This window comes from Sus scrofa, chromosome 4, assembly GCF_054392235.1.
Source record: "Sus scrofa isolate SSC_HxYL_T2T_F1_AM1 chromosome 4, Sscrofa_HxYL_maternal_Yorkshire_Landrace_v2.0, whole genome shotgun sequence".
NCBI lineage: Eukaryota > Metazoa > Chordata > Mammalia > Artiodactyla > Suidae > Sus > Sus scrofa.
In genome coordinates, this window is record NC_139386.1 from 54,742,778 (window position 1) to 54,766,659 (window position 23,882).

The 23,882-nt window shown below is 37.1% G+C and overlaps 1 protein-coding gene and 1 long non-coding RNA gene across 23 annotated transcripts in view; both read right to left on the reverse strand.

Annotated features, from left to right (window-relative positions):
* The window catches only part of WWP1 (WW domain containing E3 ubiquitin protein ligase 1), a 139,021-nt gene that overhangs the window by 39,160 nt on the left and 75,979 nt on the right, over window positions 1-23,882 (reverse strand). For 17 of the 22 annotated variants that reach the window (XM_085021123.1, XM_085021120.1, XM_085021121.1 and 14 more), the window contains 8 exons: window positions 13,472-13,567; window positions 11,960-12,134; window positions 9,828-9,882; window positions 9,379-9,463; window positions 9,118-9,246; window positions 7,557-7,632; window positions 7,383-7,454; window positions 3,866-3,954 (listed from right to left, as the gene is read on the reverse strand). In XM_085021123.1, the coding sequence (XP_084877249.1) occupies window positions 3,866-3,954; window positions 7,383-7,454; window positions 7,557-7,632; window positions 9,118-9,246; window positions 9,379-9,463; window positions 9,828-9,882; window positions 11,960-12,134; window positions 13,472-13,567 (777 nt within the window). Of the gene's footprint in view, window positions 1-3,865; window positions 3,955-7,382; window positions 7,455-7,545; window positions 7,633-9,117; window positions 9,247-9,378; window positions 9,464-9,827; window positions 9,883-11,959; window positions 12,135-13,471; window positions 13,568-23,882 lie in introns of all 22 variants that reach the window. The other 5 variants (XR_014843031.1, XR_014843033.1, XR_014843032.1 and 2 more) reach the window with 1 other exon arrangement.
* LOC146403807 (uncharacterized) lies at window positions 13,722-22,881 on the reverse strand. The gene is made up of 2 exons (XR_014843062.1): window positions 19,792-22,881; window positions 13,722-13,978 (listed from the first exon to the last, which is right to left on the reverse strand). It is a non-coding gene; the product is annotated as an uncharacterized LOC146403807 (long non-coding RNA).

Here is a 23,882-nt window from a genome sequence, read left to right on the forward strand (position 1 = left end):
AGCTGTGTCTGGGACCTACACCACAGCTCACGGCAACGCCGGATCCTTAACCCACTGAATGAGGATCAAACCTGCGCCCTCACGTATACTAGTCAGGTTTGTTACCACTGAGACATGACTGGAATTCCCTGGAACTAAAAATTTAAAAGGTGAAATCCTTAAATGTGATAGGCATTTTCTAGCTTATCACCACCTGTTTTGCCTCATTTTTAAAGTCCAATATATAAAACCCAACATATAAGAGATTAATAATTTACGTTACAAAATAAACTCAATTTGCAAAAGACTCTCTTCAACAGCAGTTTCTTCTAATGCAGGGTTCCAAACTCAAATGCCTACAGTGATCAGTGAGTGAGTTAAGGGGCTTCCTTCCCCGCAATGGTTCACATTCTCTACTTAGCTACAACCCCCGTCTCTCATTGTATCCCTGATAAAAATTATTATCAGTCTTAAGGAAGAATTACTTCTGAGCAATAATCGTAGTCCTAAAGAAATTCAGCAGTGGAGGCACCAAGCAGAAAAGAATATGTATGCTACCCTACAGGGAAGCAGCTGACTCAGCCAAACCCATGTGAGAAGGTGGGGCTGTGTTTTTTAAGAGAAACCAGAAAGCTTGATTCTTAAGCATATTCTAGTGACTTCTGTTAATGTTGTCAAGTAATGTAAAAAAAATTTTAAATCACAACAGGGGACACCATCACTATGCTGGCTATTTACAAATGCTCTTCTAAAATGTTTACGCTACAATCCTGGAAACTGCCTGAAATGTAGAGAAGGGTGTCCCTAAACAAAATCAACTGAGAAATGATAAAACACTGATTTATAAAACAAAATCCAGTCCCAACGTAATAGCTGGACCAAGTCAACTTTCTGCTGTGATGAGGCTGAAGTAATAAGATATGTACCCAGGGAAGAGGACTGAACAAATCTAGTAAAAATGTGTTTAGACACAAACACATAGAAATAAAATCTTCAGTTGCTACAGATCACTTTTAGCAAACAACAGCCCAAAGAAAACTGAACATATTTAAAAGAAAAAAAAAAGAATGACTACGACATGACATTTAACCAATACCCTGATATTAGGAAAAAAGAAAATAAAATTCTAACTAGCAAGAGGTGGAAGAGTTTTCTTTCATCATTTCTTTCTCTATACTCTCAAAGAGTTACAAGAGGCTGAAAAAATTATTAGACAACAAATGAGCTAGCAGAGCCTACAGAAGAAAACAGTAAAACCGCTAATGAAAAAATCACATTAGAAGCAGCTAAACGTAGGGCAGTACTGCAAACAGTGACATGAGGATAGGTTTGAGAAAAATCAAAACAAAATGAAAAAGCACAAAGATTAAAAATGATCAGAGAAAAGATGACAGACATGTAAGACAAAGGAGATTCCACATACCCATGACTGATGTTCCTGAAGAAAAATGGAACAAATGGAACAGAAAAAATATTCAAAGACATAATAGAAGAAAATTTCCCTTAAATTAAGGAAGATCTTAATATGTTCCTTTAAAAAGATATAAAACAATCAACAATGAAATCAGTGAACTTCAATGAAAAGGACTGTGTGGGTACCCTGAGGAAAAATGTTTCCTGCCAGGAGCTGGCCTCCCACTTCATAGTGCTTCCATTCAATACTTGAAGATAGTGAAGCAATGTCGACAGAGCACTGGAGAAACTAGTGTTGTGTGAGAAATCTGTATCAAGTAAAGTTGTTGTTTAAATACAAAAGCAACAGAAAACACATTCTCAAACATATAAAACTGTGTGAATGTATCACCCCTGTGAACTGATTAAAGCAAAACTGATACATAAATCAAAATAAAGAATTTGGGAATAAGAAAATCATGGTGTGGAGTAACTGACTATATGTATTAAAACCATCAAGATATAAAAGAAAACACAAGTAGTTGAGGTAAAAAATGGTTCAGGAGTTCCCGTTGTGGCGCAGTGGTTAACGAATCCAACTAGGAACCATGAGGTTTCGGGTTCCATCCCTGCCCTTGCTCAGTGGGTTAAGGATCCAGCGTTGCCGTGAGCTGTGGTGTAGGCTGCAGACGCGGCTCGGATCCCGTGTTGCTGTGGCTCTGGCACAGGCCGGTGGCTACAGCTCCAATTCGACCCCTAGCCTGGGAACCTCCATATGCTGCAGGAGCGGCCCAAGAAATGGCAAAAAGACAAAAAAAAAAAAAAAAAAAAAAAAAAAAAAAAAAAAGGTTCAGACAAGAATATGAATGTTATAAGGTCAGATACTACAAAACTAATACCATATTTCATTTCTAAGGTGTACCTTTCTTTTTAATGTCTGAACTTTCCTGAAATTGACACAAATTATATAGATGTGACATGAACATCCATTGTGATAAGCAGTGTTTCCTTTCTGAAAAAATGTTTAGATAGATTACAAATACAACCAACTCTTATAATGCCACATATATACTTCTACCAGCTGTGCCAGTCCTACATCTCTTTTCAAAAGTCAGCTATACTAAAATTGTGATTTTATAATTCTGTACATGTGAAATATGAGTTTAAAAAGTTATTAAGTTTAACTCTTTGGAAATATCTGATGAAGTGTTTTACTAAAAAATAAACTGCTATCAAATTAGGTTTGGGCAAAGCAATTGAGGGACAAAATTAAATAAAAAGGATTTTCTATTCATACTGCTTCACAAGTATCTGTTAACAACATATTTAGTGAATATGGAAAACTATTTTCTCAAAAGGATTCAGACTGGATTAAAAACACAAATATAAAACCAACATACACTTACAATGGCAAAAAATATGCATGCTGATCTATTAATTATGACATCTCCATACAATGGAATATTGTGCAACCATTGGTATTAGCTCTACATATGATATGGACAGATGTCCATGATATACAAAACAACAAAATCAAGCTGCTATATTGTGCACACTGTATGATCGAATGTTTAAAAATATAGCAAATATGTTGTATACACATTTCTTCAAAATTACATACAGTTGACTCTTGAACAACATGCTTTTGAACTTTCGCGGGTATCCTTATATGCGGATTTTTTTCAATAAATATAGTTCCTGTATTCTGTTCTACAAATCTTTAAATTAACTAAGCGAGGGAAAAAGTTTGTTTTAAATTAGAGATGTGGAATCAAAAGAACTATGCTTTGAATCCTAATTCTATCTAAACTGTTTCAACTTCCTGCTCTTGGGTGACTCATGTTATCAATTCCTTTGTTTCATTTTGTTTTGCTTTGTTTTTTGGCTGAACCCAGGGCATACAGAAGTTCTGGGGCCAGGGATCGAACTTGAGCCACAGCTACAACCTGAGCCCTAGCAGTGACATGAGACCCTTAACCTGCTGTGCCACCAGAGAACTCTGTTTTTTTTTTTTTTTTTTTTTTTTAATTGAAGCATGGTTGATTTACAATAGTGTGTTAAGGTGTATAGTAAAGTGATTGTTACTTTTTTCAGATCATATATCATGGTAGGTTTTTACAAGGTATTGAATTCCCTGTGCTACATGGTAGACCCCTGTTGCTTATCTATTTTGTGTATGTATAGTAGTTTCTATCTGTTAAGCCCATACTCTCTTTTTTGCAGCAAAAATGGCAGTATGCAGATTTTTGACTATGTAGTGGTCGGCATCCCTAACCCCCATGTTTTCAAGGGTCAACTGTATATGCAGAAAAATGTACAGCATAAACAACAACATGATAATAAAGGTAATGTTACCTCTAAAATTGTTGCAAATATTTTAGTTTTTTAAAAATATTTCTGGGTTTTTATTGAAAAAAAGTTATTTTTTCAAGAATATATCCACTGCATACAATGGAGATACACTTATTTGAAAGCATATATGTGTTTATTTTACCTTGCTAGACCACCATAATCAAGTCCTTCTTCTCCTCTAAATATTACATACAATCTCCTCCTCAAGTCATAGGGTTTTAATGCCATAATCTATTAAAAACAAAAAGTGTATATTTGAACACTCACATATAACACAAGTTTCTCCCAAAACAATTTAGTATAAATTTCACCTGGATTTTCAAAATTACACATTCCCTTATCTTACACAACATTTTTAACTTGAGAGAGCAATTGATTTGTTCCACAAACTAGCAAAGATGTATCTTACTCTACTAAGCTTTCTCTGATTCACTTTCATACAATCTCTTTCCCCTCTTTCAATATTAAATGGTAGTTCTACTTTGGGTTATCAGTAAGAGAGGAACAGTTTAGACAGAAAGTTTTTAAGGTTAGAAAATATTCCCTCTCCTGTCACTCTCCAAATTGTACCAAAATCTTGTAAAAAGTGACTTGGAAGTTTTGACTAGCAACACAATGAGAAGCAGAAGCTATTGCTCTGGGTCCTGCTTATACTACACATTCCATTCCTTAGCATCAGCAATCATGAAGAACTACTTATATGATGAAACTAAGCATAAAAAAATATATCTTAAAGTAATACCTATAACAAATTTTTATAATCTGTAAATAGGCTTTACTTCTGGATAAAAATGAATTACTTTCACCACACATGACAGAACCAAAGCTAAGAGTGGTCTGGGTGGGGACACAGCTCACCAGCAGGCAGTTCTCTACGTCACACATAGCCATGGGCTCAGACTCACATAGCATGATTCTCCCCAAGTCAAAGGACAAAGCAAGTAAAATCTACCATGAATTTAGATATGGACTTACTAAAGCGAAGTTCAAACAGAGCATGGGACTAGCCTAAGAATTTGTTAATTTCAACCAAAAATAGTTTTGATAACACTTAATAGCTATGTTAAGCGTTTCGTCTAAATTCCAAGAGCTGGTAAAATGAAGCTAGGATTTGAACATTGGTGACTTCAGAGACTTGCTATTTCATTTTGAGTTGTATACATAAAAGTTTCTGTGCACCTGCGTAGAGAATTTTAGTTCATTACTGTAATATTTTGGGAGGTGACTGAGAAGAAAAATTCTTGATATTATCAGAAAAAAATAACAGACAATATTTTGATTTTGTTGTTGATCTTTTTTTTTTCTTCCCTTTCTTCGCTGTGGTATGTAGCGGCTTGATGTGGGATCCCAGTTCCTACACCAGGGATTAAACTCAGGCTTCAGCAGTGAAAGCACTCTATCCTAACCATTAGACCACCATGGAACTCCCAATATTTTGATTTTTTATCTTTAAATATTCTGCTGATGACTCAGGAAAAGGAGACCTATTACATTCATTTATTCATGCACCAAATGTTTATTAATACTTGCTATGTGCAAAGCAATGTTCTAGGTACTGTGCATAACAACAGTATACAAAATAGTTGTGATTTCATGGAGCTTCCTTCTAATACGGGAGATAAATGAAATGTGTCAAGTGGTGTTAAGTGTTACAAGTAAGAATAAAGTGCCATAAATGGCTACAACAGGACTGAAAGGGGAGGTAAGCAGAGGACAGCCATCTTAAATGGATTACTCCAATACTGTCTCTTTGCAATAATGACATTTAACCAGAAACCAAGAGGAGGTGAGAATTAATACTCTAGGGTTACTGAAGGAATATTTAAATAGAATATAGTACATATACCAATATAATTTTAATTTAGTAGTATTATCATGACTTGAGTTAACAAAGTCTTAGAAAAATAAGTGTTGAAATGTGTCAACTTGTTCCAGAAGCTGTTTAAGCTTTATTTTAGTAATCTAATTCATGGTAGAATGATTTTGTCTCTCAGCCTAAGTACCTGTGCCTGTAAAATGGAGATAATGATAGGAGTTTATCTCAAAAGGATGCTGAGAGGATGTATTAAATGAAATGATATATCTAAGATGCCAGTGCCAGAGTTCCCATCGGGGCTCAGGGTAACAAACCCGATCAGCATCCATGAGGAAGCGGGTTAGATCCCTGACCTTGCTCAGTAGGTTAAGGATCCGGTGTTGCTGTGAGCTTTGGTGTAGGTCACAGACACAGCTCGGATCCCACATTGCTATGGCTGTGGTATAGGTCGGGAGCTGTAGCTCCAATTCTACCCCTAGCCTGGGAACATTATACGCCGTGGGTGCGACCATAAAAAGACTATATAGATAAATAAAAGAAAATAAGATGCCAGTGCCGAGCATATGGCAGTCACTCAACACATGATAGGATTTATTATGACTATTACTATAATGAACACACAGTAAATGATAGTCATTGATAGAGCTGTGTTCTGAGTGGTTTCAAATTTCTAAATTCTAAAACTCCCTTTGGATATACAGAATACAATGAGACAAGTTGTACATCTTCCCTCAATATCCAAGGTAGGTTGGTTCCAGGACACCCCCACAGATACTAAAATCCAAAGACAGTCAAGTAATATAAGCTATGTACATCTTCCCATACGCTTTTTTTTTTTTTTTTTTTTTTTGTCTTTTTGCCTTTTCTAGGGCTGCTCCCGCGGCATATGGAGGTTCCCAGGCTAGGGGTCTAATTGGAGCTGTAGCCACCGGCCTACACCGGAGCCACAGCAACATGGGATCTGAGCTGCGTCTGCGACCTACACCACAGCTCACAGCAACGCTGGATCCTTAATCCACTGAGCAAGGCCAGGGATTGAACCCGCAACCACCACTGAATCACGACAGGAACTCCTATCTTCCCATATACTTTAAATTATTTCTCAATTATGTATAATAAGTAATGCAATATAAATACTACATAAACATAGGGATACCTTGGGGATATTACAGGTTTGGTTCCAGACCACTACAATAAAGAGAATACCACAATAAATCAAATTACATGAATTTTGTGGTTTCCCAGTGTGAGTAGAAGTTATATTTATATCATACTGTAGTCTATTAAGTCTCGACTTAATAGTCTAGACAGTCTTAATAAGTCTATGTAGTCTATTAAGTTTAGCATTATGTCTAAAAAGACATACATACCTTTATTAAAAGATATTTTATTATTTAAAAAAATGCTAACCATCATCTGAGAAAGTTGTAATCTTTTTGCAATAGTATACATCAAAGATTACTGATCACAGATCAATATATAAATTTAATAATGAAGTCTGAAATATTCAAGAATCACAAAAATGTGACACAGGGACACCAAGTGAGCACATCCTGCTGGAAAAACGGTGCCAAGAGACTTGCTCAATACAAGGTTGCCACAACTTTCAATCTGTAAAAAACACTATCTGCAAAAGCGACATAAAAGCAAAGTGCAAGAAAATGAGGTATGCCTGAATTTGCTGGCTGCAGCAAATTCAAATTTAGCCTTTAGAAACTTTCTGGAGTCCCGTCTGTCCCCACCCCAGAATAGTTTCTATCCACAGTTGGCTGAATCCACGGATGTGGTAGCTGCAGATACAGAGGCTAACTGTACTATTTTATTCTGATAAAATCGTTCTTACCTGTTGGAAGGAATCTTCGAACAATGTCTGCCGGGACACATTGATCTTTACATGACTGGGTAGTGCATTAGACTACAAAGAAAAATAACATTGTAATGTAAGTTACAGTGCATGTACTGTGTAAAGATAAAACTAAATGATTATGAACATAAGATTTATTTACCACCGTAGTACCTGGCACAAATAACGGAAGTGAGCAAGTTTCCACCTAAAGCTGCGTTCATAAGCAATCTGTGGGCCACCTTTAGTTCTAAAGAAAAACAAAAACAAACTATATAATAATTCATAATAAAGCTGGATATTTAATATTCAGTATGTGACTGGAGTGTACCAGGGTCCAAAAAATGAGTACAGGAAAGTTACTTGCTGGGAGAGAAGTAAAGATATATTTAGTGGGCCAACAGAGATTCAAGTAATGAGGACACACAACATATAAAAATGAAGAGGGAGGGCATGTGTATGGATAGATCTTTTGTAAAAAAAAAAGTGAGTTAAATAAAATACTAAAGTCAACTACTGACTATTTCAAAGAAAACTTCAAATCCCAGGTGGGCAGAGGCTCTTTCAGGTAGTTTTCTTGTAAAGTGTAGCAATAAAAATGAATTTTCACTGAATGAATTCATAAGGTGAAGAATTATGGTGTTTTGCTTGTCTGTCTTTTTTTTTTTTTTTTTTTTTTTTTTGCTTTTTAGGCCATGCATGCAGCATATGGAGGTTCCCAGGTTAGGGGTTGAATCGTAGCTGCAGCTGCTGGCCTACACCACTGTCACAGCAACTCAGGATCCAAGCCAAGTCTGTGATTTACACCACAGCTCACAGCAACGCCAGATCCTTAACCCACTGAGTAAGGCCAGGGATCGAACCTCCATCCTCATGGATCCTAGTTGGGTTCGTTAACCACTGAGCATGAAGGGAACTCCCTGTTTGCTTTTAATTTAAGGAAATTAACAGCTGCTGAGAATAATTCAGCAGAGAAAGATGGAGAATATAAAGACGATCACTGTTGGAACAGTGAACTGGAAAAGAGGGGGAAGAGCTAGTGCACCAGCACAGGGAGGACTGGACTTTGATAAGAACGATGATAGTTCATCTTCAGGATGAAGAGGGAAGAGAGATACTGATAGGTGGACAGATGCAACGGTAGGAATTGCAAAAAGTTTTTATGGCTATTTCTACATACTTACTGATACAAGGACATTACACTAAGAGTAATAAGGGAGTTAAGGAGAGATCTTTCAAATGCTTAATTGAGCTATTTTTACCTGGAAAATTAAATTTTCTTGAACATCTCATTCTGTGATGTTGCAACAGCATGATGCACCTGTTAAGAGCACAGACTCTTCGGACAGACTGCTTTGGTCTGAAACCACTTCCATTACTTGCCTATAATTTTGCATAAGTTAGCTGTGCTCCCTAAGCCTCAGTTTCTGAACTTGGAAAATAACAGTATCTACCTCAAGGAATTGTTGGAAGATAAAATGAGCTAATTTACACTAAATGTTTAGAAGAATCCTTGGCACACAGTAATCACTAGGTAAATATTTACTATCGTTCTTACTAAGGAATTATGTGCCGCAAAATCATTCTATAAGAAGGTAGAGCAAAGACAGGCATAGTAGAGTATTACTTGTGTAAATTTTCTTGATACACAAAATAAAATTTATTGCTAAACTTGAGGCTAAATTAGAAGTGAAACCTATGTCCTCATTACACAGCACATAAGAGCTTCACTTACACAGATGACTTGCCATTGCGAGGATCTTTGAATGTTGTTGTTCTTGTATTATGGTCAACAAAGTACCTAACCCCTTCCCGGGTATACCTAATTTCCCAGCCTTCTGGCAGGGGTTCTTCATTCTGTAAGCTAAAAGATAATGCAATAATCATAAGGTGAACATTTTACAGGTGCTAAAAACATCTGAATCAAGGTTTTTAATGCAATTCTATCTTCAGACATGTGTAAGATAACCTAAGAAAGGCTGTAGTACATACGTACCCTTGGGTTCTGGGATCCTCCCACTGGGTTGTTTTTGTGTTATGATTCACAAAGTAAACTCTGTCTGTTGAATCCACTCTTTTTTCTAAAAAACAGAGTGAGCATAGCATTTAATAACTTTTTGCTATATATACATCTCAGATACTTTTACCAAAACCATATTTGCTTGGAGTTCCCATTGTGGCGCAGTGGTTAACGAATCCGACTTGGAACCATGAAGTTGTGGGTTCGATCCCTGGCCTTGCTCAGTGGGTTAAGGTCCCGGTGTTGCCGTGAGCTGTGGTGAAGGTTGCAGACGCGGCTCGGATCCTGCGTTGCTGTGGCCCTGGTGTAGGCCGGTGGCCACGGCTCCGATTCCCGACCCCTAGCCTAGGAACCTCCATATGCCATGGAAGCGGCCCTAGAAAAGGCAAAAAGACCAAAAAAAAAAAAAAAAAAAATTCGCTTACCCCAGCCTGGAGGCAAAGGCCCATACGGGTCATTTTCTGCAGCTAACATTGAAGCCTGGTTGGAGAAAAGGGTTGGGAGGAGAAATAAAAAGTATTTTAATATAAAAGCATAAACCAAGTACTTGGCAGAATCATATGTTACAGTAAATCTCTAAAAAATAAGATAAAAGGAATGTGAATATAGTAATTTCAAAGTCCTAAAAATGTCACGAGTTAAGAGAGGTCAATCAAGTGATAAAATTATTAGGTTTCTAAAATGATGAAATAATATATCAACATCAATATTTTAATCTCTTATCCTTTCCATAATAATCTATAGGAATAAAATGACATGAGAGAAGACCATATAAAAAATTATAGTGTTTAAATGAAGCAACATTATTTGTTTAAAAATAGAATAATTATCATAGTTCTCTTTAAAACAAATGCCCATTAATAAGGGTTTGGGATGGAAATGCTATAAAATCTGGTTGTGATGATTGTTGTAAAACTATAAATGAAATAAAATTCATTGAGTAATAATAAAAAAGCATAAAATAAATACTAAACTCCAGTATTATCTTTATACAAATGAACTTTGACCTTAGTATCTTCTATATGTATTTATACATACATGAAAACATATTAATGCTTACATATTACAACCCAGAAATATATTCTAAAGAAAATATAAACATTGTACCACCTATTTTTAAAGAATGACAAATACAACAAAATCACTGTTGTGTTTGAGGTATCAATGTGTCTATCTAAGACTACTCTATTCCCAACTTTCCTGGTGATTGAGTTGGTAGAACGACCAATTCTGGCCCATGAGGTGCAGGCTGATGTCCCTGGTGAGGACATCCCTTTCCAAGTAGAAAGGCCAGGGATTGCTAGAAAAAAGCCATCTCTCCTTCTCATTCCCCTTCCTCTTTCTTCTTCCTGGATGTGCCCCCCCAGGGGGCAGCAGCTCCATATGATCAAGAAGAGACACAGGACACATGGCAAGGATTGGGGAGCAAAAGGGCAGAAAGAACCAGGGTGCTTGGCAGCACTACTGACTCTTACCCTAACCGGGTGTTACGTTTAGATAACTAAACCTCAGTCTGCTTAAGGATGTTCTGTCATGTGCAGAAGAACATACTTCTGATACACCCTATTTCTAATTCTGCCATTTCCCCACGGATTTCACATATACAATTAAGTTCAACCAAAAACAAATGCACACAGTAATCTGTGTACTATATACAGCTACATGATGGAACCCTACTACAGATTTCTGTACAAGTTACCAAAGAACCAGCAACTGACAGTGGGTGGTGCTGTGCAGGCTGAGTTGGCCCACTCCCTCTCTGCTAGCTACACCTATAACCAGGAAAATGGGTCAGCCTTCAAATGAGAACTTATTATTTAACCTCTGAAGAAAGTGGAGTTGAATGAGCCAGACAGAGACAAGATTCTGAAGAAAGAGTTAAGTTCTTTTTATATCTTTCCTAATTCCTTTCTACACTCTGGTGTTTTTCAAGTTACCTCAAAACACTATCTAGAGATGTCCAGGACTTAAAATTTGTATTTTCTGCTTCCTGAGGTCAAATCTATTTAACAAAGGTTCCCTCGAACCTGTCATTTTCATGGATGTTTGCTTATGGCAATACATTATCGATTAGGCAAATTTTCAGACAGCATTGGATTTTTTTGAACAAAACTATCCCCAGTCTCAAGAACATATATTTGGTCGGCCAAAACAGATGAAAGCATTGTTTCTCAGAATCTGGGATGGGGATCAGAAGAGTTGGGATATGGCAAGATTGACCTTAAGGAAAATCAAAAGGCAAGTGGTTTTGCTTAAGGCAAACGAAATAATTATAACTAAAGGCAGAAGACTGGAAACTGGCAAAAACTATTTTATTAAGGAATTGCATTTGTGAAACTCAATAAAGACAAAAACCTGAGTGTATGTTAGTAAACTAGAATTCAAGAAAAAAAATTTAAAGTGCTTATGTATATTAGAGATGCTAATTACTTATTAAAGACCAACTAAAAAATACCTTCTAATACAATCTATAACATTTAAGAAAAATCACTAAGGTAGAAAAGGGCAAATGCCTGGAGGAAAAAGTTGTGTTAACATCTCAGAATTTCCTAATTACCGAATAGAGGTAACGCTGGTTGAACTGTTGCATAGCTCCCTGCAATTGGTTCCGCTGAGACTGCCACTGTTCAAAATTACGGACAGACTCCATGGTGGGCCGCTGCCAAGTTGTTGTTCTGGTGTTATGATCCACATAATAAACTCTTCCCCGATCATCAACTCTTCTTTCCCAACTTCCAAATAAAGTAAGCAAGAGGAGAAATGAAAAGAACAGTAAACATTTAATGAAAGAAACTAGAAAGTAGTTAGGTCATACTTCACTCAAATAATTTAAAAATCAAGTCCAAGACAAGTTTACAAGAATGTAAGTATTGATATTCTTCAGAAAAATTATGAACATGCAACTTGCTATTTGCTTTAGTTCAATTACCTTCCTATTCTTCCTATACATGATTTCTAAGGACTATCTAAAAGAGAGGCCATAGACTGAAGAGTTATCAATCTATCTTTTTTTTTTTTTTGATAAACATTTACTGTTTACTGTTTACCTAGCAACCATCCCTGCCCATGAAAAAGACTTTAACTCAATTCTTAGGGCTTTTTAACCCTTTTGATGTTACACTGCTGCTGAACTAAAGTGCAGATCAAGCCATGCTCCATTACCTACTACTGTTCCCTGGCATGGCATAAAAACGAACCCATTTACCATGTCAGCCTCACCTCCCTAAAGGTCTTCAAGGGACCCATATGAGAGCCAGATCACCTACTTGCTGGCCTCAAGTGTGTCATACGTTTCATTCTGTTAAGCCTTTGTTTTAATATTCCCACAGGAGAGAACGCCCTTCTCCACCAGCCAAAAGTCTCCCCATCTTCCAGGCTTAAACCAATTGGTTCACCTTAAACCAATTTATGTCATTAATTTATATGACTTCAGAATCCTTTCAGCAACCAATCTCACAGAAATAACATACCCCTTGCCTTGCATCTTCTAGATTTTGAATACGTTTTATATTAGTGGACTCTTAAGTCGCATCTGAAAGGACAGTTTGTGAATGGCCTTAAACGACGGCACAGAATATAAACTTTATTTAGTATGTAATAGAAAAACTTTTTCATTTAAAACCCTCTATAATTTTAGCCATAATGTAATACAATCTTACTTGTACCAATCTTTTAGATTATAATTTTGAACCACACTAATATCTCCTACATGTCACCCAACAGCATAGTTTAGATCATTATCTATAGAGAACAACATATATAAATTGTTCTAAATATACCTTTCATTCCTTACAAAACAACAAGCACTAAAACTGGATCAAAATTCTGCAACTACCCTCTGTAAACAAGCCCATGTTTGACAATCTCTTCATCTCCTGAGGAACCCTTCAGACTAACAGTAAAAGAGATACAATGTAACGTATCTCATATACTCAACATTCATTATTCACAAGAGCAAATCAAAGAACCGTAACATTAAGAGTAAAAGCATCATTTTATATTGTATTAAATAAACTTTAAAAATTATACGTATAAAACACAACTGAAGATGCATAAGATGCTACATTACCCTGGAGGCAGAGGCTGTGGCCTCTCCCATGTGGTCGTTCGAGTGTTATGATCCACATAGTAGGTTCTACCATGAGGATCTTTCCTTTGTTCCCACCTAAAGGGAATTTTAAAATGTTACTTTAAAATAAAAATGCAAAAATAAAGGACAACAAATTAAAACAACCTGAAAAATGATTCCTTCATCTAATCCAGAAAATTACAGGTAAATTTTACTTTAAAATGTCACATATATATACAAAATAAAATTGTTTCTTTTCTTCTTTTCTGTTGCTTTTTAAGTTCTTAATACCCCCCCCCTCCTTTTTTGGGCATGTCTGCAGCATATGGAAGTTCCTGGGCCAGGGATCAAACTTGTGCCATAGTAGTGACCCAAGCACTGCAGTGACAATGCTGGGTCCTCAACCTGCTATGCCAAAAGAGAACTCCTTAATTATTCTCTCTCTGTATTTATTTATTCTCTCTGCCTCCTCCAGGACTGCTCCCACGGCACATGGAGGTTCCCAGGCTAGGGGTCCAATCAAAGCCGTAGCGGCCGGCCTACACCAGAGCCACAGCAACGCAGGATCCGGGATCTGAGCTGCGTCCATGACCCATACCACAGCTCACAGCAATGTTGGATCCTCAACCCACTGAGCAAGGCCAGGAATCGAACCTGCAACCTCAAGGCTCCTAGTTGGATTTGTTAACCACTACGCCATGACGGGAATTCCAATTATTTTCTATTTATTAACAGTACAAGAAACTCAGTAAGTACAGTTAGCAGAGGAAGACAGAATAATACCTAAAGTTTTAAAAAGTTACTAATTTATATAATTCCAAATCATCACAAAACAAATTTAATCAAGGGCAGAGGAGCTTTCAGCCTAATACTACACCCAACACACAAAATGTCTCTCTGCAATTTTAAAAGTACACTTCTAAAGACTTTAACAGAAATCGCCTTAAAGCATGTAGTGACACAGCTCCATGAAAATTCTTTCTTTTGTCTGCATACAGTGTCTTCTTTTTGTGCACATCTATTTCTCCTTCTTTGCCAAGCATCCAATTTTACCTTTACTGTTCTCTCTCAAAGACTCTCACTTTTGTTTTCCCCACTTTTCTCCTGTGACCCCTGTTTCTTCCTTCCTAGTCTTTCCTTAAAATGGTACAGAAGAAAAATTTTAAACATAAAAAATAAAAAGCTGGTATTTCTGAGTTTAACATTCTTGTTTTCAACGAAAGCAGAATAAACAGAAAATTTTTTCCTTAATCACAAGGATCCAATTTGACTTTTTATTGAGAGGCCGTTAATTATTAAATTATTTCCCTACACATATTAAAGTCATTCCCTCATCAAAGTGTACACATACTTTAAACAGCATGCAAAAAATAATTCTTTAAGCCACATCTAACAAACATTAATCATAACATGCTTAAATACTAAAAATGAACAAAATGCCCAAATTCACAACTAATTCAGGATCATATAAACTATTAAACTTATCTATTACTGATTTACCTATACTAAATCAGTAGCATAAAATTCTACACTGGTTCATGCTATCCTGTAGTACAAAAATTTAGATAATCCTCACAAGTATTTCAGTAAAAATAAATTACCTAAAATTTCAATTTACTTCACATGCATTTACATTTTAAAAAATTCATAGGAAGACAAGATTTAAATATGGAATTTTATTTTAAAGGCTTTTCAAGAATACCTAGAACACATACCAATGGAATATTGATCTTATGAAAGCTTAATGGCCAAAAACAAATAAATACCTACATAATGAATCACATTTCAAGAACTTCCCAATAATGGTACTTTTGCTATTTTTAGGTATTAATTCCTACAATCAATCCTTGAATTTGTATTGCTGTTCTACATCATAATTTCCTGGTTTCTTTACAAATCCTTTCTTTACAAATACTATTCACTACTTTTCATTTTTATCAGTTATACTTTCACATACTACTTTAATATACATTCACAGTTATATAATTATATGTACTTCCACACAGTTTAATCAATCATACAGTCTACGAGGCTCATTACAAAAAATAAGCTCTCCCTGTCCTCTAACCTAATTTTCTACTCCCCAAAGGCAACATTTTCAACTTAGCCATTTCTTTCAGTATTTACCTCTTTTTTCTTACTAACAAGTTTACTCTACTAATTAAATTTCAGACACAATGTACTGATTTCTCACTATGAAAGAGGAAGCTGTAAGCCTCTTTTCTGCACACACATGTACAACATACACACTCTGTAATTTGGACCCTCCTTCCAGCCATTCCAAATATACGTGCTGTCCTTCCCTTGTAATTATTAAGACTGTGTAAACCTTCCTGACAGCTGAGCCATGAAACATGTTTTTTTTTTTTTTTTGTCTTTTTAGGGTCGTGCCCACAGCATATGGAGGTTCCCAGGCTAGGGGTTGAATCGGAGCTGAAGCTGACCACCTATATACAGCTTACAGCAACGCCAGATCCTTAACCCACTGAGCAAGGTCAGTGATTGAAACTGCATCCTTATGGATACTAGTTGGGTTTTTTAACCACTGAGCCATGACAGGAATTCTGGAACATGATTTAACTTTTCTTTCCTCCCATTTCCTTATGTTTTGCAAGTTATTACAAATTTAACTCCAAATACTTTTCCAGTTGCATAAATCTCATCTCAAAATATTTAAGCTCAATGGATATTTTATCAGTCACACCTGCCATCAAGCTTTCCTTTCCTCACCCTGCTGGAAACACGTTCACTCTTCTATCAGACACCCAATCCCTGGATCCCATGTCATTCACTTTCACTACTTAGTTTTTGAGGAACACAAGTCTTGGTTGTTTCCTCAGAAAGAATACATGGGATGTCAACTATCTAAAAATGTATTTGTTCTGTGTGTACACTAACAGTGGGACTGAATAGAGAATTCTAGGTGGGATATCATTTACAGCAGCATTTAAGGTACTGGCCTATTGTCTTCTAGCTTCCTGATGATTCTGAGATATCTAATGCTATTCTGATGACTTTGAGATCTGCTTCTCCACATCCCCCCAACCCCCTTTTAAAAAAATCTCTGGAAATGTTTAGGATTTTTTTCCTTTGGCCCCAATATACTAAAATTTTCAAAATGAGGTATCTTAATATAGATTTATTTTCACTTATTATCCTGCATGTTGGGTGAGCCCCTTAATAGGGAAATTCATGTCCTTCAGGTTTGTAAAAGGTGGGGGGCTTGTTGTATTGTTATTTTATTAAATATTTCCCGTATTTTCTCTCTCGCTGGAATTTCTCTTATCAGACCTCTGAACTGGTCCTCCAATTTTTCTATTTTTATTGCTTTTACTTCATAGATTTATCTTTTTGTTCAACTCTCTGGGAAATTTATCTACCTTTATCATCCAAGTCTTTCACTGAATTAGATTTTCAAGAGCTTTTTATAGCACCTCATTTTTAGTATACGTTACATCTACTCTTACCCCTCTGAGAATATTAAAAGCATGTTTTCTTCAAGAGCGTTTCCTAGATTGTTAGTTTTGATCTCTACCTTCTACATTAAGAGGTTTTCCTCCGATGTCTAACAAGAAGGGCACCAAAAACTGACCAGGAGCTCTGTGTGCTTGGGTGCAGCTTGGGGCTTATGGGATTAATTGAAGGGTGATATTACGAGGCTACTTCCTTGGAGAACAAATAAATACCAGTATTTTTATTCTTTTGAGGTAGGGGAATCTCTGATAGAAGACATTTCCAGTCTCTTGGGTGGAAAAGTAAAATCCTGGTTGCCAATGTTCTGGGATTTGGGTAGGAAAGAAGGACAGAGGCTTGGAAACTCACTTATAATTGTATTCACTTATTATTTTCATAAAGGTTCATTTGCATCTCCTGATGTAGTACAGTACCTTACCCTCAAATGTGCCTAGTGTTCCAAAAGCAGAGAACCTCCAGAGAAGAAAGCCCTAGGCAGGATAGCAGTCCTGGCTACAAAGAAGGAAATTAGGGATTCATTTCGCAAAACGGCTTTCAATCAATTTTGCTTGTTTATAGGGCCTTCTTCATGGCCACTTCCAAAGGTATTGGATGCTGCCAATTTCCAAGCCTTTTGGAAGTCCCACAGTGTAGACATGGCTTTTCCCACTGACAGGCCAGAATTCAGGGCTCTTTGATTTGCAAAGTCAATTCCATTTAATCATTCCCTAGATGACTACAACCTCATGAGTGACACTGCATAAAACCACCTGGCTAAGCCACTTCCAGATTCTATAGCCTTATAATTACACACAATCCACGTAAGATTATGTTTGTTGCTTTAAACTGCTAAACTTTAGGGTAATTTGTTACAGAGCAATAATTAATACTCAAGGAAGTATAATAAACCATTCAAAAGAATGAAGGTAGACCTACATGTATAGACAGAAAGCTTCTCAAAATTTGGGTCTCAGTCTTTATTGCTCATCAGTGTACCAACAGCAACATAGCACAGTATCTGCCACAGAAGAGGTGCTTAATAATATTTATTAATTATATATTTGGTGAATATGCGAATCTACTTGTACCAATATGGAAATACAATCAAGTTTTAAAAAGCAACTGAAAAACAGTATGTACACAGAGTGATCCCATTTTCTTGAAATAATTCTGTAAGTCTATAAGAAATAGTAATTTACATACTTGCTCTTTATTCTCTTCATCTCTTTGATCTTTCTACTGCTATCTGACATCGCAGAGAAGGATTTCTATGCAAGGCCACAGTGGTTGGCCTGTGTGTAACACACGCTCCACAGCAGCAGAGTCTTGGGTTCTCTTGCCCTCTGAACACCCAATGCCAGAATGATATCTGACCCAGAAAAGCCCTCAAATATTTGCTGCTGAAATAATGTGTAGACTATAGACGGTGCTCTCTCGGTGCTTATAAGGGGTACTTTAACAAATGCTTCTGCATGATTTAAATACTTTATTTGGTCATGTCTTATTAGTTTTGTGATCAGAAAAAAATTTTAAGATTAGGGGAAAATTAATCAAGTGTATCATCCATAAAATGGATTATGCAGCTATTTTCTAGTTTCATCATAATTTACCTGCAAATATTTCTAATTTAACATTCAGTAAATATTTAGTAAGTACTTAGGTTCTAAGCACAAAGCTAGCTATTGATTCCTAATTTTTCCAAAACAAGGGATCACTTTCAGATTTTAGTATTTTTGCTCCAAAGTGAATTTATTTTTCTTAGGCTAAACCACTTGCTACATACACTATCATGTGCAAAACTACTTTTGCCTATCTTCTTTATAATTTTCTATGTTCTAGTCACTAGACAGAGGGTAGGCAAACTTTTCCTATAAAGTGCTAAATGGTAAATATTTTAGGTTTAGGGGGCCAAAAGGCAAAATCAAGAACATTAGGGAGGTACTAAGAGCAAAAACTGCTGTCATGCCATACCCTGTGGCAGCCCAGGCTGTGGACATGCTATGTACCCAGCTGCCTTCGTCTGACAACATTTTTGGGACAAAGAACTCCTGGATCCTCAAGGGACAAGCCTGGTCAGTTTCACTATCTTCCCCAGTGACTCTAGGACCCATGGTGGGGGGCTGGAGGCAACTTGCTGAGCTGTCATCTCCAGAGTAAGATTCTAATTCTTGGGATATGACAGTTGCCAAGAAAGAGTCCCAAATGTATAGGTGGTGACCAGAGCAGACCTTGGGCAGCAATGAGGAAGGAAGGTGCTGGCAGGGGAAAGGGTGGGATAAAGGAATAAAGGGGAAACCCCGGCTTGGTCTGGGTGACTCAGTGATAACCCATTAGAGCTGTACCTGTGGGCCCTACAGAAGTGATGGACTGGAACTGGCCAAGGACTATATTATCCCTGCAGTGGAAATTCATGAATACCCCTCAAATAGGTGCAAATTACCAGGCTAACTGATAAGACTTCCCAACAGAATTCTTTCATTTCATGGAGATGAGTACTGATATATAACTGTTACACCTCACCTTCACATAATATTCTCCCTTCCTAGAACTGAGACACAGCCTCCCTGCTCACTAAGACATTATATATAAAGTTCCAAAACCGACTGCTGACAAAAGACCTTATTTAAAAATAAATAAATTAAAAATCAGAGTTCCCGTCGTGGCGCAGTGGTTAACGAATCCGACTAGAAACCATGAGGTTGCGGGTTTGATCTCTGGCCTTGCTCAGTGGGTTAAGGATCCAGCATTGCCGTGAGCTGTGGTGTAGGTTGAAGACGCAGCTCGGATCCCGCATTGCTGTGGCTCTGGCATAAGCTGGTGGCTACAGCTCTGATTAGACCCCTAGCCTGGGAACTTCCATATGCCACAGGAGTGGCCTAAGAAAAGGGCCAAAAAAATAATAATAATAATAATTAATTAAAAATAGTAAATGTGGAAGAATTGTGTAAACTATATTACAAAAAAAAAAAACCAGGATTTAGTTACTGATTGGATAACCATTGGTTTCAAACTTAGATAATGGAGTAGGTGGTAAAATTTGCCTTCTGCTAAACCACGACCAACAGCTGGCCCTAGCCCTCTATCCTGTACTGCTTGCTAATCTCTCTACTGGCTCCGGCCCATCAGCAACCAACCACCCATCAGGTCACTCCCATTTTTTAAAACTAAAAAATGACTCCTCAGGTCTGTATCTTTTCTTGCTTTTACCACACATTCCTCCTTTCCTGTGTGTTCACAGTGAAAAAGTTTTATGCATTAGTTCTCACTCTTTCAAAGGGTTTACCATCACACTTCCAGCCTTCCCACTGACTCCATCACGGAGCAGTATGAATATAGCTCTTTTTCCCAGAAACCACTTTGTCAAAGGTCAATAATCAATAATTTCTTTATTGTTAAATTCAATGGGTGCCTCTCAGTTCTTATCTTACTTTAATTTTCTTGTAAGCATTTACATGCCAGAGCTTTTGCCAAATTGCTCATTCACCCAAAATTATTCAATCAAGCATTAATTCACTTATAAATATTTATTGAGTACCTGCTGCATGCCAGGCATAGTTTTAGGCACAAAAAAATGTGGAAATTGACAAAATTCAGCCCCCTTTTCAGTTCAGTGGAGAGCTCATACAAATATATGTCATATGGAGATTTGTGTTATAAAGTAATACAAATAGGATCATGCTGCTTAAAAGAATCCTAGCTGAAAGAGTTCATACAGATTCCATTTATGTTACTAATCTATGACCTAATGTAGAAAAAACTGGAACAGTGGTTGCCTCTCTAAAAGTAGGGGGAGGGATTGACTGAAAGGGGATTTGAGAAAACTTTCTGAGGTGGCGATAATAGTCTAAGAGTAGACTATTAAAGGTTTGGGTTATTTGCATTTGTCAAAATTTATCAAAATAGCACACTTAAGACTTATGCATTTCCTTCTAAGTAAACTCTAGAGATGTTTAAACAAATATTGAACTCTACTTAATGATATGCAAGTTAAAAGTTTTGAGGGGCAAAATGTACTGATATCTGCAAGTTACTAAATTACATTTAAAAATTAAACAAATATTCTACTGTATAGTGCTGGGAACTTCATCTAGTCACTTATGATGGAGCATGATAGTGTGAGAAAAACCAATGTATACATGTATGTGTGACTGGGTCACCTTGCTGTGCAGTAGAAAACTGAAAGAACACTGTAAACCAGCTATAACAGAAAAAGTAAAAATCATTATTAAAAAATAAAAACAATTTTAATTTAAATAAAAAATAAAAATAAAAATCAAATGAATAGAGATATGAAGACGTAAGATAAAGCAAGCAGATAAAAATGTCAATTATAAAGTCTAATGGTAGATAGATATATGGATGTTCATTGTAAAACTTCTTAAATTTTTCTGCATGTTTGTAAATTTTCAAAACAGGAGGTTAGAAAGAAATATGGCTGGGTAAGGGGATAGGGCAGAGGGGTCTGATTCCAACAGAGGGAATCAGGAAAGGCCTCTGGAACGAGGCTGGTCACAATCTATTAGTAGGTCGCAACTTGGAATCTGAAAATCAGCCATCAAGATTTCTACAAAATGCAAAGATCACACACGGTGGTGACAGGCATGCATTTACTCGGTTCCACAGAATTAAGTTTATGTACTTACCACTTTAAATGAGAATGTTTGTGTCTCTCATTTATAAAACAGCCTGGCTTCTATATCCTAGTTTGCCTCAACTCCTAATTTAGCTACACCGCTGCTAGAATAATCTTACTAAAATGCAAATACGCCATTCTCCTGTTTAAAGTTCTTTAATGTTTATTCATGGTTTTCAGAGAAAAACTCCTAAACTCTGAGGAGTATATGAGATTCTTTAGAGGACTGTTTACTCTTCAGTACTACACAGCATGCTTCCTCAAATGTTCAACTCGAGCTGTAACAAAACACCGTTTCCTGAGTTCAGCTGACTCATTTTCATGGGTGCTAGGATCTATACATGCAGTTAGCTCCACTGAGAAGGAAACCTTTCACCACTTGTGCCTCCATTACAGCTTTGCTAATGCCCGCTTCTCTTTCAGAAACCCACTTAAGGGTCATTACTTCCAGGAAAGTATTCTTTGTTCTCATTATCGTAGGTTACTCCCCACTGTATGTTCCCTCCCAGAGAACCCTAATTTACCTCTAGCTTATTTAGCTTTATTGTACTGTACAGTCGATGACTATTTTCTTATCTTTACTTCCCATCATGTCATGAGGTTCTTAACAGTAAGAACAGCTTATTTATCAGTGTCTTAATGGCAGACACATGAGACTAGGATAAATGACTAAGCTGTGGAAGACAGAAGACGAAGGGTCAATGAGGTATGTGGGCAAGGGAAGGGAAGATGCTGTACAGCCCAAAATGGTTGCAGGAAACAGTGGAGATTTCCATTAAACAGATAAAAATAAGCTCAGAGAAAGGTGTTGCCTGGACATAGAGATTCAACAGCTTAAGTGATGGGAGAGTACAAGATTCAACAGGGGCAGCACACTCAGGACTCGAAAGGCTGACACTGTAATTAGGCAACAGGCAAAAGCAGATGAGCCAGTAAAGAGCACAGAAAAAAAAAGGCCTGCATATAGTGACTGTCATGAGAAAATGAGGGCAATAAGGTAGAGACCTCTCTAGAGGTGCCGTTTCCACAGCTATGAGTAGACATTCTACCTGCTGTGAGCTGCGTGTGACAGCACTGTGTACACCAGATTTCATCACATCATTTTCAAACTGTACTATATACATGTTTAAAAATCTGAGTGACTAGGTCCTACTGTATAACACAGGGAACTATAATCAATATTCTGTAGTAACCTATATGGGAAAAGAATCTGACAAAGAATGGATATATGTATACCTGAATCACTTTGTTGTACACCTGAAAATTACACAACATTGTAAATCAACTATACCCCGATATAAAATTAAAAAAAAATCTAAGCCCCTTTGTAAGGTTCTTGAAGGTAGAGACAATGAATCATTAATATTAGCATCACCAGAACTGAGTAAAAAAACAAACAAACTATTAACTAAATATGAGAGAGATGATTAAATGGAATATACACATAGAATACTCTTTAAAAAAAAAATCACAGGGGGAGTTCCCGTCGTGGCGCAGTGGTTAACGAATCCGACTAGGAACCATGAGGTTGCGGGTTCGGTCCCTGCCCTTGCTCAGTGGGTTAACGATCCGGCGTTGCCGTGAGCTGTGGTGTAGGTTGCAGACGCGGCTCGGATCCCGCGTTGCTGTGGCTCTGGCATAGGCCAGAGGCTACAGCTCCGATTCCCGACCCCTAGCCTGGGAACCTCCATATGCCGTGGGAGCGGCCCAAGAAATAGCAAAAAAAAAAAAAAAAGACAAAAACAAACAAACAAACAAAAATCACAGGAAGATGAATAATTACAGTGGGAAATTTAAAGGAGATTAAGAATCACCAAGCAGCAACAAAAACCTGAGTTTGCATCAGCACTGCTCAGCAGGGTTAGGTGGCTCTCCAGCACTCAGTGTAAACTGAGAAAAAAGACTGTGACTTGCTCTCAAGTTTGGCCTGGAGAGCACACAATATAAAGGAAACTAGAGACCTGCGGTTATTATGTAGAGGGTCGGGGTCACTCTTATTTAAAAGCAAACCAAGGATCAAACCAAGAGAGTCTTGCAAATCAATATATAAGGTTTTTTCCTTTTTCCTTAATACAGCACATGTTATAACTAGATGAGCAATTATTCTTAGTTCTAAAAAATAGGGAGATCCCCTTGTGGCTTAGCAGGTTAAAAACCCGACTAGTATCCAGAAGATGCTGGTTCAATTCCCTGGCCTTGCTCAGTGGGTTAAAGATCCGGCATCACAGTGAGCTGTGGTGTAGGCTGGCAGCTGCAGCTCTAATTAGACCTGGATCTTCCGTATGCTGCAGGTGCAGCCTTAAAAGACAAAAAAACAAAACAAAA